Source organism: Pleurodeles waltl, chromosome 6 (assembly GCF_031143425.1).
Source record: "Pleurodeles waltl isolate 20211129_DDA chromosome 6, aPleWal1.hap1.20221129, whole genome shotgun sequence".
Classification (NCBI taxonomy): domain Eukaryota; kingdom Metazoa; phylum Chordata; class Amphibia; order Caudata; family Salamandridae; genus Pleurodeles; species Pleurodeles waltl.
In genome coordinates, this window is record NC_090445.1 from 1705282868 (window position 1) to 1705306055 (window position 23188).

The 23188-nt window shown below is 44.4% G+C and overlaps 1 protein-coding gene across 8 annotated transcripts in view; it reads right to left on the reverse strand.

The window, feature by feature from the left end:
• The window catches only part of SYNGAP1 (synaptic Ras GTPase activating protein 1), a 738530-nt gene that overhangs the window by 42834 nt on the left and 672508 nt on the right, over positions 1-23188 (reverse strand). For 6 of the 8 annotated variants that reach the window (XR_011205102.1, XR_011205103.1, XM_069241845.1 and 3 more), the window contains exons 9-13: positions 11100-11244; positions 9415-9559; positions 5591-5827; positions 4344-4548; positions 3395-3573 (exon numbers count right to left, since the gene is read on the reverse strand). Coding sequence is in view for 6 of the 8 variants with exons in the window: in XM_069241845.1 (XP_069097946.1) it covers positions 3395-3573; positions 4344-4548; positions 5591-5827; positions 9415-9559; positions 11100-11244 (911 nt within the window). In the remaining 2 variants the exon portion in view is untranslated. The remainder of the gene's footprint in view (positions 1-3394; positions 3574-4343; positions 4549-5590; positions 5828-9414; positions 9560-11099; positions 11245-23188) is intronic. The other 2 variants (XM_069241850.1, XM_069241844.1) reach the window with 1 other exon arrangement.

Consider the following 23188-nt stretch of genomic DNA (forward strand, 5'->3'; position numbering starts at 1 on the left):
CTACCCCAAACCAACCTATATCATCCCACACTTCAAGAAACTCCACTGCCTCCCCGTCCAAAAGAGATGTCAATTCAAGAAGCTGACCCTCGGTTACAAAGCCATGCACAATCAAGGACCAGCATTCATCAACCACTGCCTGAGTTTCCACCTTCCCTCCAGACCCAGCGCCCCGCCTCCCCCTCCCAATCACGCCCCCCTTCCATCTGCCGAAGCAACAGTGGAGGATGCTCCTTCTCCTACGGAGGTCCTGGAACAGCGTCCCCCTCCGGACCTCACTCTCTCTTCAAGAATTCAGGAAGGGAATCAAGACTCGGCTGTTCAACTGATTCCACCCAGGCAGCCTTGCGCTCAGCGCCTGGATACCCTCATGGGTGAATAGCGGCGCTCTATAACTCCTGTTTGATTGATTGAGTTTGCTTAGTGGGGGATTATTTTCTTGATAGTAACTTACACTAGATCCGCTCTTTCCTGAGTGTGATTTAGTGCTGTGCAGCCTTGTTGAGGGTCGACTTCAACAACTTTGAGAGTTTTTTTTTAGCTACACCAACTTCACAAACACATTGAATGTGTAAAATCCTGCAGAAATCATTTTGCACAGTGAGTGCTACTACCTGGCTTGTGCATGTAGGACCAGTAATGGACAGTGGAGTTGGCAGAGAGCTGCTCCCATAAGGGTGTTGGTGTCTTGTGATACTGCGATCCATCCTCTGCCTTTACAGCATCTCTTTGGGCTTGGTGAAAGGATAACGTTCGAGAAGATTAAGTCCTCTCTTGCCGTCCGCACCTTTCGAGTCAACTGCCTAGACTGAATGGTGCAGTGTGGGGTGCTGTAGGGTTTTGTTTCACACCTTAGCTTGACCAACTCCTTTGTTCTTGAGAAAGTGAGACCAGGTGCTGCTGCTGTGAGGTAGAGTGTTTCCACCACTGCACTGCCTGTGCAGGGGGCAGCTTGGCTTCTCACAGGGCTGACTGCCAAAGAGTGGAGCTAACTCCTGGTCTGAAGTGTGCTGGCCACGTTCAGCAGATATGTAGTCTTGCTACAGTGAGGTGGTGGAGGACAGATGACCTACCCCGCTGGATCCGAAATCTTAATGACGGAGGAGGGGCATCATTTCATTATTGCAGGCTGTCACCTTCTACAAGGGTATGTGTTTCTGACGCTCACTGCAGTGGTGAGAAATCTTCAAATGTCTATCAGTCCAGAAATTGCTTTGTCCTCCAACCTGCAGCTGTGACTAAAAGCAATGACTTTTATTTCAAGCAACTCAGATGGATTTTACATTTTCCTTCTCTCACAAAGTAACTATAATAAAGGCCTTTATTTTCTTTACACCTTAATGGAAGGGTAGCGTATAGCTACAATTTTGAAGCGAGAAATGGCACCAGGTGTCACCTGTGGTTGTAGGCCATTAACCATGTTACTTCTGGGTACCAAAACTTCTTCACCATTACTTGACTGTTTTAACATTACCTTTTATTCAACCCACAGCCCGTACTTCAACTGCAACCTTAAGTTAAGCCTAACCAAAATTTAAACAGAACCATAACCAATACACTAAACATAACCTTAAATTAAATTAAGCAAAAAAGTAACTATTTTAAAAGGAATGCCAACATTATTGGTTACTGTAAATTAAATTAAATCCAACCCTAACCCTAATTTCAATTAAATGAAATCAAATGTACCACAAACTCTAAAATTAACCCTAATCCTAATACTAACTCTAAATCTGGCCACTGAATGAATAAATAAAAACAATATTCTAACCCAAATGCTTAGCCTAGCTCTTATCCTAAATGACATTTCATACCGACTGTAACCGTAACCTAAAATTAAAATAAAGTAATTTAGGTTAAATAAACTTAATAAGTAACATTATTATAATCATAAGGCTACCCCTACCCATTACAATACACTGAGCTGTTACTAATCCGAATCTAAAATTAAAGTAATTTACAGTAAATTGTTCTTATTCTATACTGCACTAACTTAAATTAAAACATATTGTGAAGCTAAACTATACTCAAATAAGTAACAAATAACTGACTTTATCTACTTCTAATGCTAAATTACACACACCTTTAACATTTTAAGTACAGATGCTACTTCTGGAGTAGAGTAGGTCTCGGTAATGTAGTTAAAATGATGGCAGGAAGCAGAAGTCAGAAGGAACATTGGGGTGTCCGTAATGGCAGGGCACCCTCCTCTGCACTGTTCTTTGAGCCGACACCCGGCACACAAACACATCAATTTTAAATATGGGTCTAGGTATGTCTAAAATATGAAGTTAGAAAGAGTATAGATGAAGCACATCCTAAGAGTGGAAGTTCAGATGTTGGATTTACAAATGCTTGCTAAATACAAGAAGGTGACGTATCACAGGATGAAACTACCTGGAATTGAAACTGTCAATGATTTGCTCTGGTGAAGGCTAGCTTTCAATGATTTATATGCATAATTTTATTTTTGTTATTTTTTAGGGTAACCATCAGTGATTTGTATGCATTATTTTAATTTTTCTGTTTTCTACGATAACTAGTTATTTTTTACTCGAATTATGTCTTTTTATGTAATAAAAACGTGAAGTGTGTTAGTGCTGAGATTTCGAGGGTATATATTCGAATTTGGATGTGTTGTTTACTTGTACTTTTTTCCTTGTGTACGTCTCATACTTAAATGAAATGTTCCAAAAATCTCATAGGAGTGGTTCGTAGCGCTATGAGTAAAAAAATGTTGTTTTCTTCTAAAGCACAAGGGGCCTTTAGGGAAGGTGTTGTGCTAAAAATAAATATGACACAACATAACATTAGTCGGGTAATGAAAGACTATGGTATTGAAATTTCCTGATACGTACGTGAATTTGAATTCATGGATTTATCATGCACATAAAAAGAATGCCAACTTTATTGGTTACTGTAAATTAAATTAAATCCAACCCTAACCCTGATTTCAATTAAATGAAATCAAATGTACCACAAACTCTAAAGTTAACCCTAATCAAGGCATCTAAGCACTGGTAAATGGCAACTCAGCCCAAGGGGAGAAATGGGTCTGGTGTTTAGCCCCAAATTATCCTTAACAGATGGTTGCCCAGTGAAGCCCACCAGAAATCTAAGGTCTGCATGTGGTAGGCCCTGAGTAGAGTGCAGCTCCTTGGGAAGCCACAATTTTTCATCCTTGGCCATGAGCTGTGGAACAAACTGCTAGTAGGGCTGAGATATGAAACCTCCCACTGGAAGTTCAGCAAATAACTAAAGTCTCATCTCTTTAGTGTGTCATCAGTGAGTAGGTAGAAGACAGACAAGCAATACACACAGCTTGACCCATAGAGCCCAACAAAACAGTGCCCATTAAATATGGCCTGTGAAACTGTTCCCAAATGTCGCTCACCTGTTCATATCGCGGACCATGAATGACTGCATGTCTGATGAAGGACCCCGGAAGATGATGGGTTTGGGTGGGATCCGTTCGCCCTGGTGACTGGGCTGGCGCTGAATGTGAGGGTTCCTGAGAGCTACGCTGATGTCATTGAGGAGGCGGGGCAAAGGGGCCAGCTTCATCATGGCTTCCTGGGAGAAAGAAACAGGAAATTAGGTTATACAGAAGGAATGAAAAAGATCTAGCTTCTGTCTAGTTTCCTGGGACATGAGAAGCAGGAAATGACGTTGTAGTGGATGTGAGCATAGATCCCAACATCATCAGGGATTCCTGGGAGAGAGAAGTAGTAAATTAGGCCATGAAAGACGATGGGCCAAAGACACAGCTTCTTCCTGGTTTTCCAAAAGTGAGGAACAGTAAATATGCTGATATGAAGGTGAGGCAGATACACAGCTGCTGCAAGGCTTCCAGGTGCAGGGAAACAAAATACGGAACACTGGACAGAAAGCACATTTTATCTTGAATTTCTAAAACAAAAAACTAGGAAGATAGGTGACAAAGAAGGTGAGTGAAAGCTTAAAGTTTCTCCTTTTCTAGAGGCAGAAAGAAGCCTGTAATTTGATCACAGAAAAAAGGTCACAAGAAGGTGAGTGGTCTGCTTCAGCTTAGCTTCCTGTGAGAAAGAAACAGGAACAGGAAATTAGTTTGCAGGGAAGTCGAGACCTTGGCTGAGCAAGGACTCCTCCAGGTATACAGAATACACTAATAAAGCCTTAGTGACCTCAGCCTTGGGAAACGGATTCTCACTCTTTTATTCTGCCTCTTCTGCCTCCAAAGTCCCAAAATCCCCTTCTGGGTGTGCTCTCTTCATTATCATCGCCTTGCTTACCTGTGAAGGCCTCTTAGGACAGGACCTGGGGCTCTTGATCAAGGTTCTTTTAGTCTCTAATGGTCTATTTACCTTGCTGAGTTGCGGCATGACCTCCCAGAGCAGAGCGTGCAGTGTGGACAGTTCCCGACCCAAGTCGATGTAGCCCTCGAAGCTGCTGCTGTTCGTAGAGGTGTCCAGGTTGGAAATCTCGTAGAGGAATTGCTGCATGCTTGCCCACTCCAACTCAAGGAACTCATTCATGAAGGACATGTACTCTTCTTTACTGCCAAACCTACTGAGAGAACATGGAGCAGGATGAGTGCAGAGGTCCTGCACAGCAAGCACCTCCCTACCCCTTGGGGTGAGCTTGAGGCCTGAGACAGGCAGAAGAAGTTAGGAAAAACAGAGCTGAAGGGGAGGGCGGATAAAGAAAGGGGCCCATGGAGACAATTCACTTTAAAACACTTCATTCCTGTCAGTGGGATAACACAACTTGTTGAACCCTCCCCATGAATACTGTGAAGAGGGGCCCTTGAATCTATCCACAGATATTCACTGGGCTGAATGAGGGCACCTGAGGGTTGGGACCTCCACCTGTACCATGGGGAAAGAGGGTTCCCAAACCTTGTGAATGATTTCCCCCACGATGCACATCCGTGTGCTCGGAGGAGCTGATTAAGAACATGTGTGGGCTATAGTCAACCAGGACCTCTCTTACAGGATATATCAAATGTATCCATCCAACCTCACTGTACTGAAGCAATTTACCTACTCATAAGTCAATCATGTACAGTCAACCCTTTTAGCACGGCTTACCATCCACACCTCTGGCCTGTTTTAACCCAACCATTCTCTCCTGTATGGAGGGTGTCAAACCTCTGTTATCAGCCAACCCATTCCTGCCTCCCACCCAGCAAACATGTCCATGAACCAATGTCCTCAGATGGGGACAGTTCACCCACCCAGGCTTCATTCACCAAGTTCACTTAATGCCTTAATTCACCGACTATGCCCTTCACAGCACTAAAGGCAGTATACCCTTTAGAGTCTGAAAGTCTTTTCGGTGTACATTCATCCGGCATCTATTCTAGGACAGGTTAAGAATCCCATGCCCTCTATCTTTCACATGTGCACAGTGTAAACTCCACCTACCACACCAGTGTTCCCACTGTCCTTTGCTGGAGCTCTACCAGCTGTAACCTGCCAGTGGAGTATACCAACCAATGCAGCCCCTTCTTTCCCTTGGCTGTGGACCAATCACAGTTTGAGTTGAAGAGTAAGGTACCAGAGAGATCTGGCCCTTAACTGCAGACATCCTTGACTCCAAAGTGGCTTACCTGTTAAAGTTGGCCAGGTTCTGGATGACTTTTGCGATGAGTGTTAATGTGCGTGACGTCTGCTCATCTGGGTACTCTTGCATGAGGCCAAAAAGGCTGGGGGACATGATGGCCGGACAAAGAAAACGGAGGAAGAGCGAGGAGCTGATTAAGCGATCTGCAATGTCCTCCCTCCCCCGCTCAGTGCAACGCATCCGCCAAGAGGCAAACACCTCCTTGAGTTCCCTCGGGAAAACACTGGAAGAGGGGAAAAGAGAAAGAAAGTTCCAGAAATTGAAAGAGTGAAAGACAAAAGGAAGTCACAATCACAGTTACACAACTCCAGGAACAAACTTCATCACTTTCTGTTTCACTGATGAAAGGAGGACTGAATAGATTTTCTCATCCCATTCATTACAAGGGGATATGCACCTTGTGACAGCCAGGAAAAGAGGACTACCATCCCAAAAATAATTAAGTTTACTTGGAACCTCCTACGCACTGAAGGTGGCGGGGGGAAACTTTGACGTTCAACCCAGCCGAAAGTCAAGGGGCTCTACTCTCCATGACAGTCATCCCAATGGAGGAAACCATGGTTGTCATTGCAACAAGGTGTCAAATCCATAAACAGTGTTAGACCTGGGTGTTCTCAGCTTCAACTCCTGCAGCGGTCCAGAGACCCAGTGGTCTTCTATAGCATCTCACACCGCTAACCTAAGTGCTCTCTTAAGTGTAATACAGCAGTGGTTCTTAACCTGCTGACTTCTGCGGATGCCACTGAATCATTACTGGAACCGCGCCGGAGCAATTACTATGATTTGAACCTCAAAACATTACACAAAAGTACATACGCATCCATCAAAAACACAAATTATGGATTATTTTATTTACCTCACTAACAAATGAGTGGAAATTGAAATTTTAGTGGAAAAGCTTTCCAATTTGAGTTTTATTTTTTTAAAGACAAAGCAGCATGCTGGACTCTAGCGCACCACTTCGTCCAGTTTGCTCTTGATGCGTGCCCTCTGTGCCGGCACACACCACTGCAGCTTCAACTGAGGCCACCAATCCCCCATTCTGGTTTTGTACTTCTGCTGCTCCCTCTGAACAAGGCAAGGTAGCAAGTTAGTTTTTAGCTTCCAGTTTCAAAGTCCTTCCCATTAGCAGAGCGTTTTAGAACTCTTACTTTTCCATTTTTTTTCTTTTTTGCATATTTCTTGTATTAATCTGCTAATCATGTTTAATTTTCTAAACAGTTGCGGACCCTTGAGTAGATGTAGCGGACACCTGGGGGTGCCCGGACCACAGGTTAAGAACAACTGTTGTACAGAATTTCCAAATTCCTAGCACGGGATTAAATATAGGAGAGCTGACATTTTAACAGTTCCCTGCATTTTTAACTTTACCTTTTAAGTTTTAATTTATATTGGTTGTTTACCTAACTTTAAAAAATGTTACACTGAACTTTGTGTTCCTTTATTAACACAAGCAACAGTGTCGGTATGCGTAAGAATAGATTTCAAGTATCAGAAGTCTTTTCCAAGAGGTGTTTTGAGTGCCTTGAGAGAAGGGTGGACTTTAATGGCAGCTGGAAGTGTGAGGTTGCTAGCTGGTGGAAGATGCACTATCAGGAGCCGCACAGGGCGGTCTGAGTTACGAGGTGCTTGTCGGCAGATTTTGGGTTCTAGGTATAGGTGTATCAGTTAAGATATCAGAGATGTAGACCGGGAATATGATTACACTTTAGCCCAAAGAAAACCAGGCCGTGTTCTATGGGAAATGAGAACACAGGGATGTTGGGAGCTCCATTGGAGACAAAGGAGTGACTCAGCTTCTAATGGCCGGTAAAAGCCCTGAGCATCAACATTCCAATGTTGTCCTTCACAGCAACAGCTGTGAACAAAGGACTCGGGGACGCCAAGGGGATTTCAACCCCCTTCGGGCTCCATGAGGCCTTTACTTTACTAATTAGAACATTCTTGCCTCTTGGGCGGAATGTGCTAATAGCCTTAGAGCCCGCCGTAGCACGGCTACACTGGTCATTAAAGGACTGGTCCCTTGTTAAAGGCTTTCGCCTTCGGCTCAGGCCTTTAACGACTGGTATAGCTCACTGCAGAGGGCTATAAAGTATATTGTATAAGGTTCTGGTGAAGTTTAAAACTTTGGCCTGTGGGGAAGAAGTGAAATTAGTCAGCTGTTTCAGGACTCTAAATTACTGACTGCTAGGTTGCTCATCAGTAGTTTGGCCATAGTGAATAGGACTTATGGGTGGATCTTGCTCAGATTTACAGACTTTGGTACCTTGCTGCAGTGACTGCTGCCATGATAAATGATTACATCTGCATGGAGGGGCTTAGGAGAAGGCCAGAGGTTCTAGTGGAGGAAATTAAAGCCAGGGAATGAGGAGGGAAGAAGATTAAGGTAGGAAGCGAGAAAGAAGAAGGACCAAGCGGGAAAACAGAGGACCTCAAATGAAGGAATATATTGACTCCCATTGACTTTACCAATCTAAGACAAGTCCAAGGGACAAGAAAGTAAGGAGTGAGAATATGATTTCTGTATCGTGTGCAAATAGGTGGCTTAGTGGGGCTGGGCCATGCAAACTCCATCCAGATGCAATTCCTGTGCTTCTTCTTCTTCTCAGGGTCTTTGACCACGTGCTTCGGTCACAGAGGAAGCCTCAGTCCAGCCAACTGCATGGAAGACACTTAGGCATTTATTTCACTTTTACAATCAGGAAGCATTGAATGGTTTCCAAAGAGCATTTTTTCAATTTATAACTTTTGATCTGTGTATAGGATTTTCATAATTTTGGACCTTTTGACAGTTAAACTTAGTCTTATTAAACACCGTGATCTGGACCACTTAGGGTCATTATTTCCAAACTGTTGCTGCCTGGGTTGAACGTCAGAATACCGAGACCAGGAATATCATAATGCAAAAATAATTTGGTCTCGATATCAAGAACCACAATACTTTGAAGGGGAGTATAGATTTACTGTTCTTAACTCCAGAGCTGCTTACACAGTGCATTTCATCAAGCTGCATTTACATAGAATTAACTATAGTAAACATACCTGTATTAACTTACCTTCATTATAGTTACATAATCTTCACTGTGGCCACAATATTTTTGTATCACAATATTTTGTCCACCATATGCTGGTACTATAAATTTGGTTTGGGGAGTTATTACACATATAACACTTTCTTCGAGGTAAGTGTTTCTGTTCTTGCCAGGGTACCAAAGGTAAACTACAGATTCCTTGCAGAAAGCAATATACCAAACATGCTGACCAAGAATTTCAGAAAATTGCAATAGACATATCCAAGAGTGGCTTCTGTGTGCATACTGTGTCATATAGTAGTGTGCTGTTACCATTGATTGGTAACTGTGCCATGGAAAGACAGATGAGTACATTGTTAAACTGATTCCAAAGTATCCTTTGGGTGGACCCGCAGCCAGAAAAACACGCCTCCCTCATCATGCACACCCCACCTTCAATGACTTTAGAGCCAATGGTTTGCTGCTTGATAACTCCAAGCTACGTTTTTGGTGTTGATTAATGGTGCTGCTAGTGGCATGCAAAGAAATAGACTCATAAAGGTGACACTTGGTTGGTGTCACCCACTGATGATCCTGGTCGTTGATATAGGTTTTGTTCTATCCTCCATCCCCCAAAACATTCCTTGGGGTAAGTGGTGTCCTGGCAAACTCTCCCCACAAAGAGGAAAGCAAAATCCTTGACCCTACCCCAAGACAGATGCAACACTGGATAGAAACAGGTACGGCTAACAAATCCCATTGAGAAGGGAGCTCACTTCGCATGGTTTGTTATACTCACCAATGAGAGTTGACAATCTTGCAGAGTGCCAGCTCACAGCACATCCTGAGGTTGGCCTGGTGGTCTCCCAGCGTGGAGGACGAGCAGCGCATGGGGTCCACTTCACAGTTCTCCTCCGACTCATACAGGGCTCGGATGAACTCGCCTCAGAACAAGGAGGAGGAGAGAGAAAGAGCGAGAGAGAAACACAGAGACATACTTTACATGGCATAGAGCACTCAAAACATTTAGTGAAGAATGCCTTCAATACTATTTGCCCTTAAAAAAAAAAAAAAGTAGAAATTATCAAGCTCACTTAGTTACAGCAGGTTGCAGGGACAGAACCCCACTGCTTGGGAGAGTTTAACATTGGGGGATGGTATGCAGAATTTTTTTTTACCCCAAATGTGGTGTATTTGTGACATCACCCACACCAGTGATTAGAGATGTGTTTGTGTGTGTGAGTAGCTGGTCCCTTGCTCGAACTTTCAGTTGACCCCAAACTAAAGGCATGTTACTTTGTAAAGATACAGACTGGATATTTTTGTTGGCCAAATGGTAGTGTAGTCTGCACTCCTTAGGGCATAGGCTCCTCCCCAAAGGATGTGGATTGGTTGTGTTTGTTTGTCTCTTGTTGGTTTCAGATGGTTCGTCTTTTAAACCACACAAAATAAGTAGAGACAGTGGCTAAAAGAAGCAGAGAAATAACTGAGGGACGTATGTAAGCACAGAGAATCCTGGATTAACGAGCTCCATCCAAAAAACTATATGCTAACTGGGGAGAGGGGCGTGCCATTGCCCTTTTCCTGGGCTTTTTCCATCTTCGCCGGTTATTGTAGGTTTGTGTATGCAACAGCTTCCAGTCACATATGTGAGTTTGTCTGTATGGACGCTCTTGCATTTACCTTCATTTAGGGATCTTGCAGGGTTTTTACACTTTTACCCCTACTCTGGTAGGGAAGGATTGTGTGGATGTGCACGTGTGTGTATGTCCAATAGTACACCACACCTGTGCTGGCCTCTGTTCAGTTCCTAATGATCTTCCTTGGACACCCTATCTTACACATACTTGTGCTGAAGGTGTATCACGCCAACAATAGACACTATGGTAATCCCTTAGTAATACTGGATCTTACGTAGAACATTAATGATGCATTAGTCGCATCGTACCCTACGCATCACACTGTGACAGTGCCTTAATGGGACAATTCATTCTTTCAATATACATTAAAAATGACTAATACATGCCGTCCAACCTATTCTTTTAGCTCCGGGTGGCAGGTATTAGTGATTTATATATTTTCAATTATTAAACAACTGTGGTTGTGCTCCTCACAAAATTAGACAAACAGCACCACCATGTAGCAGGCTGTTATAAGAGCTGGTGCTGAGAATGAAGTGCCTGTGCCAAGCAGCGGAAACCACCAGCTCAAATTAAGCACTGATTGTACTAAGAGATGGCTGACATGTGTCATAAGCTGTGAGAAGCTTCTCATACCACAGCCACACATCTTGTATCCTGAGATGGTTCCACAGATTGTAATGGGCTGAGATGGACTCAATATACAGCACATCTCATACTCTGAGATGGCCTCACCAATTGTCCCCTGGGTTGATATATGCTCACCAGAACATAATTACACCCCCCCCACACTCTACGACAGTTTAATATGGCTGTTTCCTGAGGTCCTAGGGCAAAGACTTACCAATGGCGTCCTTGAGGTATTTCTGTCCAATCAGCTTCAGGTATTCCTCTATGGCTTTTGTAGCGAGGGTGTTCTCGCGGAATATGAGGTGCTCTCTGTCCATGAACCGGTCCACTTCTGTCATGGCCATGTCAGACAAAAAATCCTGGCAAACAACAGAGCTTGAGTCAGAGTCAACAGAATCCAGACAAAATGAGGCATAGCCATTGCCAACACTCACAGAAAAATTCCAGGGGGAGCACGCTATCACAGCGAGACTGAGACTCACTCAGTGGGAGTCAAACTTGCAACCCTGAGCAGTGATACCAAAGGACACAGAACTATCTCAATCAGTGTGGGACAGGAGTTGTCTAAGGGGAGAAACATGGGAAAATGGCTGAACTTCAAGGGAAAGTTGTGGCAGTACCTTCCGCTAAATTGGTACGTTGAGCAGTGATTGGCCATATCACAACGGGAGTCATTCAATGTTAAAGGCCCAAAAAAGAGAGAAAAACATTAAACTGATTTAACTCACAATGAAGCACCAGTGGAATACAGACAGGACACACTTAAAGCAATTTACCACAGAAAGAAACATCAGAGAGACAGTGATGGCTGGATAAGGATGAGACAAAGAAGGGTATTTATAAAGACCTCTAAGCCTCTTCCCATCAGCAGAGACAAACTCACATTGCTGTGTCCCCAATGTCTACATATCCAGAATGAAGAATATTCAAGACACTAGCAGCTCAATTTAAACTTCAGAGCGAGATTCCTCTGTCGCTACTCTACACCACACACGCAAAGAGTCACAGTCACCGACAGTTCAAAGGGCATTTGTCACTTGAAAATCCCTGTAATGGATGGCAACAATGCTTAGCTTTCAGTTAATGCAACAAGTTTTAAATATTGCTGATTTATTAGGAAGGGTGGCCACTAATGCAGTAGACTGCTTGCACCAACAGCATAAAAAAATCTAAATCAAACATTTGTGGCAAAAAAGAAAAGCTCTAAAATCAACTCCGCTGCAGGCCACACAGCTCTGCATACCACAAACAACACAAATGCTGATGCATCTACACAACAACTGAAAATTCTATTTTGTAATCCATTTTTGCCACCTGCACTCAAGTATTTACCTCACACTTTAATCCCAGCACAAATACCCAATTTACACCTGTGTGCAGGAGCTCACGTGTGCTGTACAGCTGCAAAGCTTGCTTAAATCCTGGGTGAGTTGTGGGCCCAGCTGTGGCGGGGGCGTGAGACAGAAACCTGGCCTCAAATTAAAAAGAACATTATAGTGTCGTGCCTTCCTTCAGCAACAAACAGAGGTTTAGAAGATGCATGAATGCAGATGCTATTTTGAATGGAGACAACACAGAGAGAACTTCTAAATTATTTATGGAATAATAAATGCAAAAAGATACCTTGTTGATGGCTAAGTATAATAAAATCCTTAATATAATCATTCTGCAGTTGAAAGGGGAGCCTGCTGAAAGGCACCAGACAATTGTTACAGTTATCTTTTCAGCTGTAGATATGAATATATTTCTATTTTAATCAATATAGCGGGCTACATCAAAACAAGTGAAAAGCTAAATAGTTTGTCGGCTCTGCTTGACTACTTGCAAATTATTTAAGCATAAATCTACCAGAAATAAAATACTATTCAGCAGAAGAATAGGAATGCAGGATTGATGACTTCTGTCAAAGATATTGTACATGAATTTCAAGAGTTTTGCTCTGCTAGATACAAATGCAGAAATTCCATCACCAGAGGATATTCATCTTTTCTCAAGACTGGCCATTGAGGAGTTCCGTTGAATTTTGTTCTCGATTGCCCAAGTGAAGGGCGGCTCCTCTCAGTAGCCACAAGGCTGCCCTGCTCTTAATATACATGTGAAAGGTGTCACGTGTCTCCTTAAGAGGAAGCCAGTTGGGGGTAACAACACAAAAGGTAAAAATCCTCGTGCCAATTTAGTAGCTCTCGGTAGAAGATGAAGACGTCAATAGCAAGGCACCAACAATCCCCAGACTTCAGGGAAGAGGAAAGAACCAATCAAGAATTTCCAGAAATAGATCCAGTAGAAGTTTCAACTCCAGGAATCAAAAACCAGGGGCAAAAACCGGAGCATGTGGGTGAGAGAACATGATGAAAAATAAGACAAGTATGATATACATCATTGATAAATGCCTCCTCACATATGATTCAAACAGGAACTGACATCATAGGAAAAGACTTCATTGTATACTTCAACCTCAACATTCTCTGGACAAACCACCATCTTAAAGAGGGGAGTTTACAGGACTTGGCCATATCCCTTTCCTGAAACTCATGGCGTTAGTTTGGCGAATGAAGAAGAAGCTCAAGTTTGACATCCTTTGCCCAACTCTAAACTCTGCAGTCCGGCCAACACATTTATCACCCAATGCTCCATACGGCTTGCCAACACCACTTCAGGTGATGGCTAGCACGGAAGCACCAGTATGGTGTAGGTGTACAGCAATATGCTGTCTGACTGCACAAAAAGTGCACCGTCTTTTATTGAGCGCTTGCTGTCTCTTGGAAGCTCTCAGCACAGGTGTAATACATTTTCTTCTCTACATTTATGCTCTAGAATTTGGATATTAAAGAAAGATTTATTACCTTTAGGTTTCAATAGTGTTTTATTGAGATTTTCTCAATTTTTTGTGTTTTTTTCGATTATCACAGGTTGTAGCTCTCCCAGCCCAGTGGAAGACTCTGCATAGGACGCAGCAATCTGAAAGGGGAGGTCTCTGTATTTTTATGCAAAGTACCTGAGAAGCAGTCTCCTCTCAGAAGAAAGTGACAGACATTTGTTGTCCATGAGAATTTGTATCCATCTCTAATAACTACCAAAGCCTCCTGTTGTTGGTTTCTGGGATAAGGGGCAATCCACACTTTTGGACATACATTATGTTTCCACTGGAAATCGTAATACGGTGGCGGATGGGATATCTGTCGCATTTGTGAAGGAGTAACCCATCTGCCAACCTCTAAATCAGGCCTTTCGTCAATAGTGCCTGCTTGGCAGCCAGGAGAAGCTGGTTTGTTAACGTTCTTTTCTTCTTGCTACATGCTGGGTCTGGCATCCAACCTCTTGCATATGCAATGCAGGTTTCAGAAACTTGACTCTTGCTGTGACCTCCAATGCCTCAAAGACTGACTGTCGGAACCATAAAATGTGCGGACAAATCCACTGTATCTATGTATATATGTATATGGTGTTTCTATACAGTGAACCTAGCCAAAAGTCAATAGAGTGCTGTACACAGTTAAAACCAAGCAAAAAGTCAATGGGTAAGAACACAGGAAGCTGGGTTGTGGGCAGTTAATGCTTTGCGATATAGTGATCTTTAGGGCCAGATGTATGAAATTCCTATTTTGCGTTTCCTAAACAGTGAATCCTAAGAAATCGCTATTTAGAAAATGCAAAATGGAATGTACTAAAATAAAGATTCCTAATAGCGATCCCTACAGACTAGGAATCGCTATTAGGAATTTGCTATTCAAGCGATGCTACACCATTCGTTCCTAACGGCCTAACAGGAAATTGCAAATTAGGAAATGAAAAAGCAAGGGTGCCTACAGGCCTACGGCCCCATTTGATGCACCCCCCAAAAAAATCCAACATGGCACTTAAAAACTGCATTTTGAATACATTTTTTAAACTTGCACATGGTTGCCATCAACTTGGAGTCAATGGCAATTGCATTTCCTAAATGCCCATTTTGCATTTCGAAAATACTTTGTACATGTGCTTAGGAAATCGCAAATAGGAAATCCCTATTAGCAATTTCCTATTTGGAAATCGCAAAATGCGATTCCCTATTGGCCTTTGGACATCTGAAAAAGCAATTTAGCATTTCTTAACGGACCGACATTGCAATTAAGTCCCTTAGTGCTAAATCCTTTCGTACATCTGGCCCTATGAGAGCTGTGTATGTGGGAGATTGTGCCTATTTAATTACACCTCTCCAACACTTCTTTATCTTAACCCTATATACTGTGTGGTGGCACTGTGGGGTCCAATGCCACTTGGATTTTCTTGGCTGCTTCCCGACTTTAAACATGAGTAATTCTCCACTATGCATGTCACAGTATCGAAGACCGCCTGTGAAGCGCTTGCTTACTTCTACTTGGCTCACCTATGTGGTCTGAACCCTGCCTCTGACTGGAGTAGTTTTGTTAGTGGAAGTCTGTAGAGCCTGGGGATCAGCCAGGAGTACTCCAGAACACTACTTTGGAGTTTTCCAAGGAAGTGAATGGACGTTTGGCTGCCTCTTTGGTCAGGGTAACTTGAGAAATCTGTGCTCTGCTATCACCAGAACAACCCCTTGTTCCAGCTGCTGGTTCTTCACGACCAAGGAAGAGGGTGCTCTGTAGACATCACCTGAATTTTGCACTTTTTTGCTGAAGGTTGGGCTAGTGTCAAGAAGCCCACCCGCTTGCTGAGAAAGGGAGAGTGTCTGTCTTGCTCTGCAGGAGGAGAGACTGTCCATGACAAGAACATCAGCATGATCCAGGTCTGAAGAGCACACAGACAACCCAGACAGCCTGAGAGCAAAGCCAGGAGTGACCCATGCTGCAGTGGATCTCCTCATTTCTCCGGAGCTCCCAGTGAGAAACTCACTCAAAAGACTCGTCAAATCTGCGTGCGTCAGGTCGCTGCTGAGGGGCGCGATTTGGTGCTGCCACTGCTGACAACATGAGTAGCTGCAATTTCAGTGTTGGATAACTGGCTGGCCTAGGAAGGCTGCAGTTGCCTTGAAGTGTCAACTGTCTGCTTCGGACTGAGGTGGCAACTGCCTTGCCATGCAACCTGCTTGTACCAACCACAAAGCTGGCCAAAAAACACTTGTATCAATGCAGCAAGGCCCTAATCAAGAAGCATGCTTCGGTTCCTCAGGGAGGCAGTGTGTGCCGAAGACTTAGGGGGTTATTACAACTTTGGAGGAGGTGTTAATCTGTCCCAAAAGTGACTGTAAAGTGACGGATATACCACCAGCCGTATTACGAGTCCATTATATCCTATGGAACTCGTAATACGGCTGGTGGTATATCCGTCACTTTTGGGACGGATTAACACCTCCTCCAAAGTTGTAATAACCCCCTTAGAGTGCAACCAACTTCGCCTGCAACAGCTACAAGGACAGCATGTGAGTACCACAGGCCTCAGCTTGTGATTGGAACAAAGCCTGGAGTGAGTGTGAGAACTTGAGCCTAGACTGTTTCTGCCCTCTACAACAACTGGAGTAAGAACAAAGTAAACTGATTGCACTTTTGAACCTGTGGGAAACATAATTTGCATCTGAGCATCATTAATGCTTCTGCCAAAAGGAATATAGTAAACAGGGTCATCTGGGTGGGTGAGAGCAGGAGAGAAGGGCAGATGGAGCAAAAGCCCAAATTACTGGAAAGCTATAAAAGACGCTGTAGATGGTGGTCTGACTAGAGGGAAAAAAATAACCGATTGGTGAAAGAGCTAGTTTGTGGGTGGTACGGTGTGGTGTATCACCTCTCTGTGATAAATGTGAAGATAAAGTTTCTTCCCCGGTTAGAAATAACTGTCTTATAAAAGTCAACCTTTGCAAAGAACCCTAGGAGTGACTACCTTTGCAGTTATGCTTCTTAGAGGTACTGGCTCTAGATACCTAGTGGCATGGTCCACCACACCCAAGAAATACCACTTGCCTGACAACCCACTCAAATGAACACCTGCTGGCAGTGGCACTAATGGTGCCTTGGTATTAACCCCTGACTTACCACTCAATTGGCAAGTGGGAGAGGTTCTACAGAACCTCTGAGTGACTCTGCACATTCCTGGCCAGCAGAATAAACAGTCAAAGCTATTAAGGGTCTTTTGGTATAAACAAGTGACCTGTTAAGGGCACATTGTTTGGTGGCAACACTTGGAAGTTCTTGTGCACTAGAGACACCACTAGTCTCTTCCTAGCTTCTGACTCAAGAGGTATGGGCTCACTATATTTCGGTCCACCCTTCAAGCCAGTTTCTTCTGACCACTCCCTTCCTGGGTATTTCCTGCTTCTGAGCTTTCTTCTGAAACCCCAAAAGTGCAGGTTGTGTCTGGGGAATGCCTCCTGGTTAGGTCCGCCAGCACTGAACAAACCCTGCAGCTCTGGCAGTAACTCAGACTCCAGCACCTGGCTTGCTTTGGGTGTCTCATCTTCCTCTCTGTCTGGGGCAGAGACCTTGGAGTCCACACAGTCTGTGCCTTCTCAGAGTGTGCCCTGATGTGGTCACTAGCTTTCTCGGGTCCTTTTAAATCTGGAAAGGTCCCATTCTCTTCGTCAGAATGACATCAGTCTGTGTTCTGCTCAAAACCAAGCCATGTAGTCTTTGGTCCTGGTATTAATCCAGAGCAATGAAAGCACATCCCAAGAGACATCCAGCACCTTCTATCTCTCATACCTCTCTATCAAACATGGAAGAACTTGCCAATAGTTTCTATCAACTCAGCAACCTGGTACTCCAAGTTATCCCTACAGACTACCAAACCTGTGCCATTGGCACTATGGAAAATCATCATGGGGGTTGAAATAACTCATCTCAACCACAGTCGGGTAAGCATCTGTATCCCACAGGGCAGGAACATTCCCACCATTGATACAAGCTTCCCTCGCAAACCCTCGGTATTCAGATGTGCTTAAGAGCATCTGTGCCCCTTACCCGACTGTCTATTGCTACTAGGTTGAGTGCAACAGCTCTCTCGCAGGTTCTTTCACTCTCAGTCAGTACCTGACAGTTCCTCGTTGTGACACCAATAACAAGTAATCGCTACGAGCTTGGAGGAACCTTTCCGTTCTTCCTTCTCCTCGTGTTCCTGACTTGGATCCAACTTTCCTTTTGACTTGTGTCCTCTCTTGGATCCACAGGAATAGTCACGGCCCTTGCCCTCTGGAGTGGAACTATCCTGTTGAGAGTTCCTCTATTCCTTTTGCTTAAAGCCACGCTGCTCTGGCTCTTTGTTAGCCCTGATGGCTAACCACCTGTCCGACAACACTGCAAGCTTCTCTGGATCTTTTTCGTATATGTCTGACATATTTTGCTTAAGTGGGGTAGAGCATTCCTCCTCGAGTTGTTCTGTCACCATTAACTGGTTACGGACATGAAAGTCCTTGGACTTCATCCCTCTCACCCACACATTCCCATCACGCAACACTCCATGAATCCAAGATTCATACGGAACACCATCTGCTCTCTTGCTTTCGTTGAATCTCTGAGGGTAGTGAGCTGGCTCCAGCCCAAACCATCTGATTAGAGCTTCTTTAATTTGCTCATACCTCATAGTTCATGTGGTTAATTCTCCCAATGACTGCTCCTTCTATGGGCAAGCAACTCATCTGAGAAGCTGCTTTACATGTATTATTCATAGCCTGCTCTCTACAATCTATCTCAAAACTCACAAATCTTTCCAAAATATCTAGACCATCGAGACATTTTACTTATGCTGGAAAAATGAGCAAATGTACACCAACAAAGGATTGAAGCTGGCTTGTGTTTTAGCTCCTTTCTTTCCGATCTGTATGTGGCATACAGATGTAAAGCAGTAGTCAGGCAAAAGGCCCCCAAAACCTGGCAACTGCCCTTTTTAACATGCAGTATACTGACGCACCATTCTTTTCAGTTGAACAAGATGCAGGCTTCAGCGCACACAGAAAGCTGTGGATACCAAATACCCTGAGGATACCCCATGCAACCTCTAATCTACTAGTCTTTAAAAGGGACCCAAGAAAACAAGCTCACTTGCTGTTACAAACTCATGAGATTCAGCACATTGCTGCTTGAAGTGTTCAGGAGTAATGTTCAAAGAGTGCTTCATATATGACTCACTAAGCATTCTTAAATCGTGAAGCTGTGTCAATCACTTCTGCAATGTTGCACTTCTCCAAATGTCTTTCAAGCTCCTCAGGCAAGCAATTAATGGAAGTTATTAGAGCGCAATATACTCCATCACTCAAGTACGGCCTGGAGGTTTTTCCTGAAAAAATTCAGGATTTAGCTACTCTTAGGTCAGTGTAAGCTATTAAGAGCCATTTTTCATCTTCCACTATCTCAAGCTCAAATCGACTAGAATTTGCTGCAATGAAACAATGCCTTATTTTGCAAGGGTACTTTTAAAGGTTCTGGTGTCAGATAAGAGCGGCTGACTCGATTTCTTGTAGATCTAAACTAAACTAGTGGTCTCCAACCTTTTCTGTAGTGAGAGCTACTTCTGATCAGTAAAAATCATATTGAGCTACTGAAGGCTAAGCAGCTCATGCACTGTTACCAGGTGCCCCCATACCCAGCTTCATTAACGTTAAGCGAAATGTCCATAAGAGCTAGATGAACAAGTTACTTGCCGCCTTTAACGCTTTTTCTGGTGGGTACAGTATCTACCTGCGGATTCCTCACCTTTTGAATACTCCCATTGTGCCAGCATTCAACCGCAAAAAAATGTTTCTAGCTCTCCACGTCGACAAGGATGTCAAAATGAAACATCTCTGCGTCTTACATTAACGGAGCAATAAGAAGTCCTCGCTGGCGTCAGTTTCACCCGCCTTCGAGGCAAACGGGTGAACACCAACATCACAAGCACAGCATACGCAAACTCAACTCAAGAATTTATATACATTTATACATAAACATACATTCTGTATATACAATATGCAACATATACAAAATATACACAACAATTTCCTTCTTGTTATATATTTAGACAGGCAACGGGGAGGCCAGTGAGGAATCCACAGGAAGAACTGTATTCACCAGAAATAACATTACCTGTAACTTGTTCTTCTGATGGATACATCTACCTGTGGATTCCTCACGTTTTGAATAGAGTCCCAAAGCAGTCCCACACCTGGAGGTGGGCGCCTGTCTGCCTATAACAAGGAGTCCTGTATTGAACGGGCAAAATGGCCGTCCCTCCTCACTTCTGAGTCCAAGCAGTAATGTTTTGCAAAAGTGTGGAGGGAAGCCCAGGTTGCTGCCTGGCAAATATTTACGACTGGTACACCTCTAGCTAAAGCCGAAGTAGTAGCCTTAGCTCTGGTCGAATGAGCCCTAATGCCCTCAAGAGGATCTTTCTTTGCCAGCGCATAACATATTTTAATGCTAAGAATGGGCCACCTTGACAAAGTTCCTTTGTGGACGGCTTTGCCCTTCATTTTGCCCATATAGCCGATGAACAGCTGATCGCCCATCCTTAATTCTCTCGTCCTGCCCATGTAGAAGCTCTCTCTGGATCCAGACGATGCACCCTTTCCTCCTTCTTGGAGGATAAAAGGACAGAAGGGTGATGGACTGCCCCAAATGAAAAGGAGTCACTACCTTTGGCAGGAAAGCCGTCCTGGTTCTCAAAACCACCATGCTGGCATAGAAAGTGGTAAATGGGGGTTTTACACTCAGAGCTTGCAGCTCACTAACATGTCTAGCCGACGTGACCGCTATGAGAAAAACAGTTTTAAACGTAAGGCGCCTCAACGGGCTACTATGTAACGGTTCAAACGATGTATCAATCAGGTACGCTAAAACTAAATTTAAACCCCACTGAGGCATTATAAATGGAGTAGGAAAACACATATTAGTCAATCACTTAAGAAACCTTAAAACTATAGGGGATGTAAACAAAGAGGGTTGGTCGGATAAACAAATAAATGCAGACAATGCAGAGAGATAGCCTTTCACTGTTGCAACTGCACAACCATTCTGTGTGAAGGAAAGAGCAAACTGCAAAACCTTGGATAAGAGGGCCTTTAAGGGGTCCACGTGTCTGTCCTCACTCCATTTGACTAACTTGGGCCATCTACCAGCATAGAGAGTTTGGGTGGCGTGTCGGTTGGCCGATAAAATAACATCCACCACTTCAGGGGGAAGAGAAAAGGAATTCAGGTTGCCCTGTTCAATGTCCAAGCACCAAGGCGCAGGCTCCGGAGGTAGGAGTGTAGAACCTGCCTCTGTGACAGCGAGTTGAGGTCTGTCCTCTGAGGGAGATAGAGCGGAGGGAACAGTGAGAGCTGAAGGGCTTCTGTGTACCACACCCTTCTTGGCCAATCTGGGGCTATCAATGAATCTTCCTCAGAAGTTGAGGAATCCTAGGTATGGGGGGAAATGCATAAAGCAGCCGGTTGCTCAAGCTCAACTGAAACGCGTCCCCCAGCGTTCCCTGCTTGGATACTGGAGGCTGCAGAACAACGGGCAGTGCGCATTCTCGCGAGTAGCAAACAGGTATATCTGAGCCATCCCCTATAACTGGAAGACATGAAAAACCACCTCCGGATGAAGTCGCCACTCGTGGTTGGCTGAAAACTGCCGGCTGAGACTGTCCGGATGTACGTTGAGAACTCCGGCCAAATGGTTTGCTATTATGCAAATCTGACTGTCCTGAGCCGAGGACCAGAGACATAGAGCTGCTCTGCAGAGAAGATCCGACCCTACTCCTCCCTATTTGTTTATGTACCACATCGGGAAGTGTTGTCTGTCAAGCCCTGTACCGACTGACTGCGAATGGAAAGGAGGAAGGCTTGAGAGTCAGACGTATTGCCCGCAGCTCCAACAGATTGATATGAAACATCTGTTCTTCCGGAGACCAAAGACCCTTGATCTCCAGATCCCCAAATGAGCTTCCTACCCTAGAGTGGAAGCATCCGTTATCACTGTGGTCACCGGAGGTGGTAGGGAAAACGGCCCCCCTTGAGTTAGGTGACAGGCACAGACCACCATTGAAGATCTGCCGCAGTGCTTCTGGAGATCATTATAGACTCCTTGAGATCTCCGTTGTGTTGAAACCACTGCTTGCAGAGGCACCACTGGAGAGCTATCATGTGCCAACGTGTATGAGTGACCAACAGACTGAGCAGACATAAGACCTTTAGCACTGGAATGAGCGCCCCATCTTGAAACATTGGAATCATAGCCTTAATGTCTGGAACCCTCTGTGGAGGAGGAAAGGCACGATTTGTGGTGGTGTCCAGTACCGCCCCTATGAACAGGATGCTTTGGGAGGGCTCCAGGTGAGATTTGGAAACATTGATGGAAAACCTCAGGTTGAACAACAGGTGTTTTGTCAAAAGCAAGTATTGCTGCACCAACTCTGGACATGTGGCTTTGAGCAACCAGTCATCCAGGTAAGGGAATACTGGTATTCCCCACCGCCTGAGGTGTGCAGCTACCACTGCCATCACCTTTGTGAAGACTTGAGGTGCAGAAATAAGACTAAACAGAAGGACTTCAAACTGGTAATGCTGCGACCCTACCGTGTACCGGAGATACTTTCTGTGGGATCCATCCTATCTTCTTTGTCCAGCGCAAGAAGCACCTGCACTAGGGTCAGCGTTTTGAATTTTTCCTGTTTGAGGAACCAATTCAAAATCCTCAGGTCTAGTATCGGCCGTAAACGAGCATCCTTTTGGGGGATCAGAAATTACTTTGAATACCAACCCTGACTCCTTTCCTGCTCTGGAACCAACTCCACTGCACCCTTTAAAAGCAGAATTTGTATCTCCTGCTGAAGCAGCAGCAGATGTTCTTCTGTACAAAAACTTGGGAGGGAAAGGAGGGAGGAACTCCTGGAAGGGAAGGGCATATCCCTTTCCTACAGTGCCTAACACCCAACTATCCATTGCTATGGCCTCCCACTCTTGAAGGAAATTAATCAACCTCCCCCCTGCGGGTAACACATGCTTGGGAAGGGTGGGAGAAATAGGGGTGCTTTCCTGAGAGGTTAGCAGAGGAGGATGAGGGGGAAGCCTTGTGGACTGCACCACGTTGCTTAACTCTCCCACAACCTCTGTAGGACCTATAGAGGGGGTTGGTAGGCTGCTGCTGTTGGAAGTGCTGCCTCCCACGAAAGGACGAGCTGCGTCCAAACCCCCTAAACTGATGCAAAGGTCTGTAGGTCATGGAGAGTGTCTGAAGACCTAAGGACATGGCAGAGGCCTTGCTCTCCTTTAACCTCTCTAAGACCAAATCTGCCTTGGCTCCAAACAACCTAGATCCATTGAATGGACGGTCCATTAACGTGGACCTGGACATCAGGAGAAAACATCGATCCTTTCAGCCGTGCATGCCTTCTGTCGGC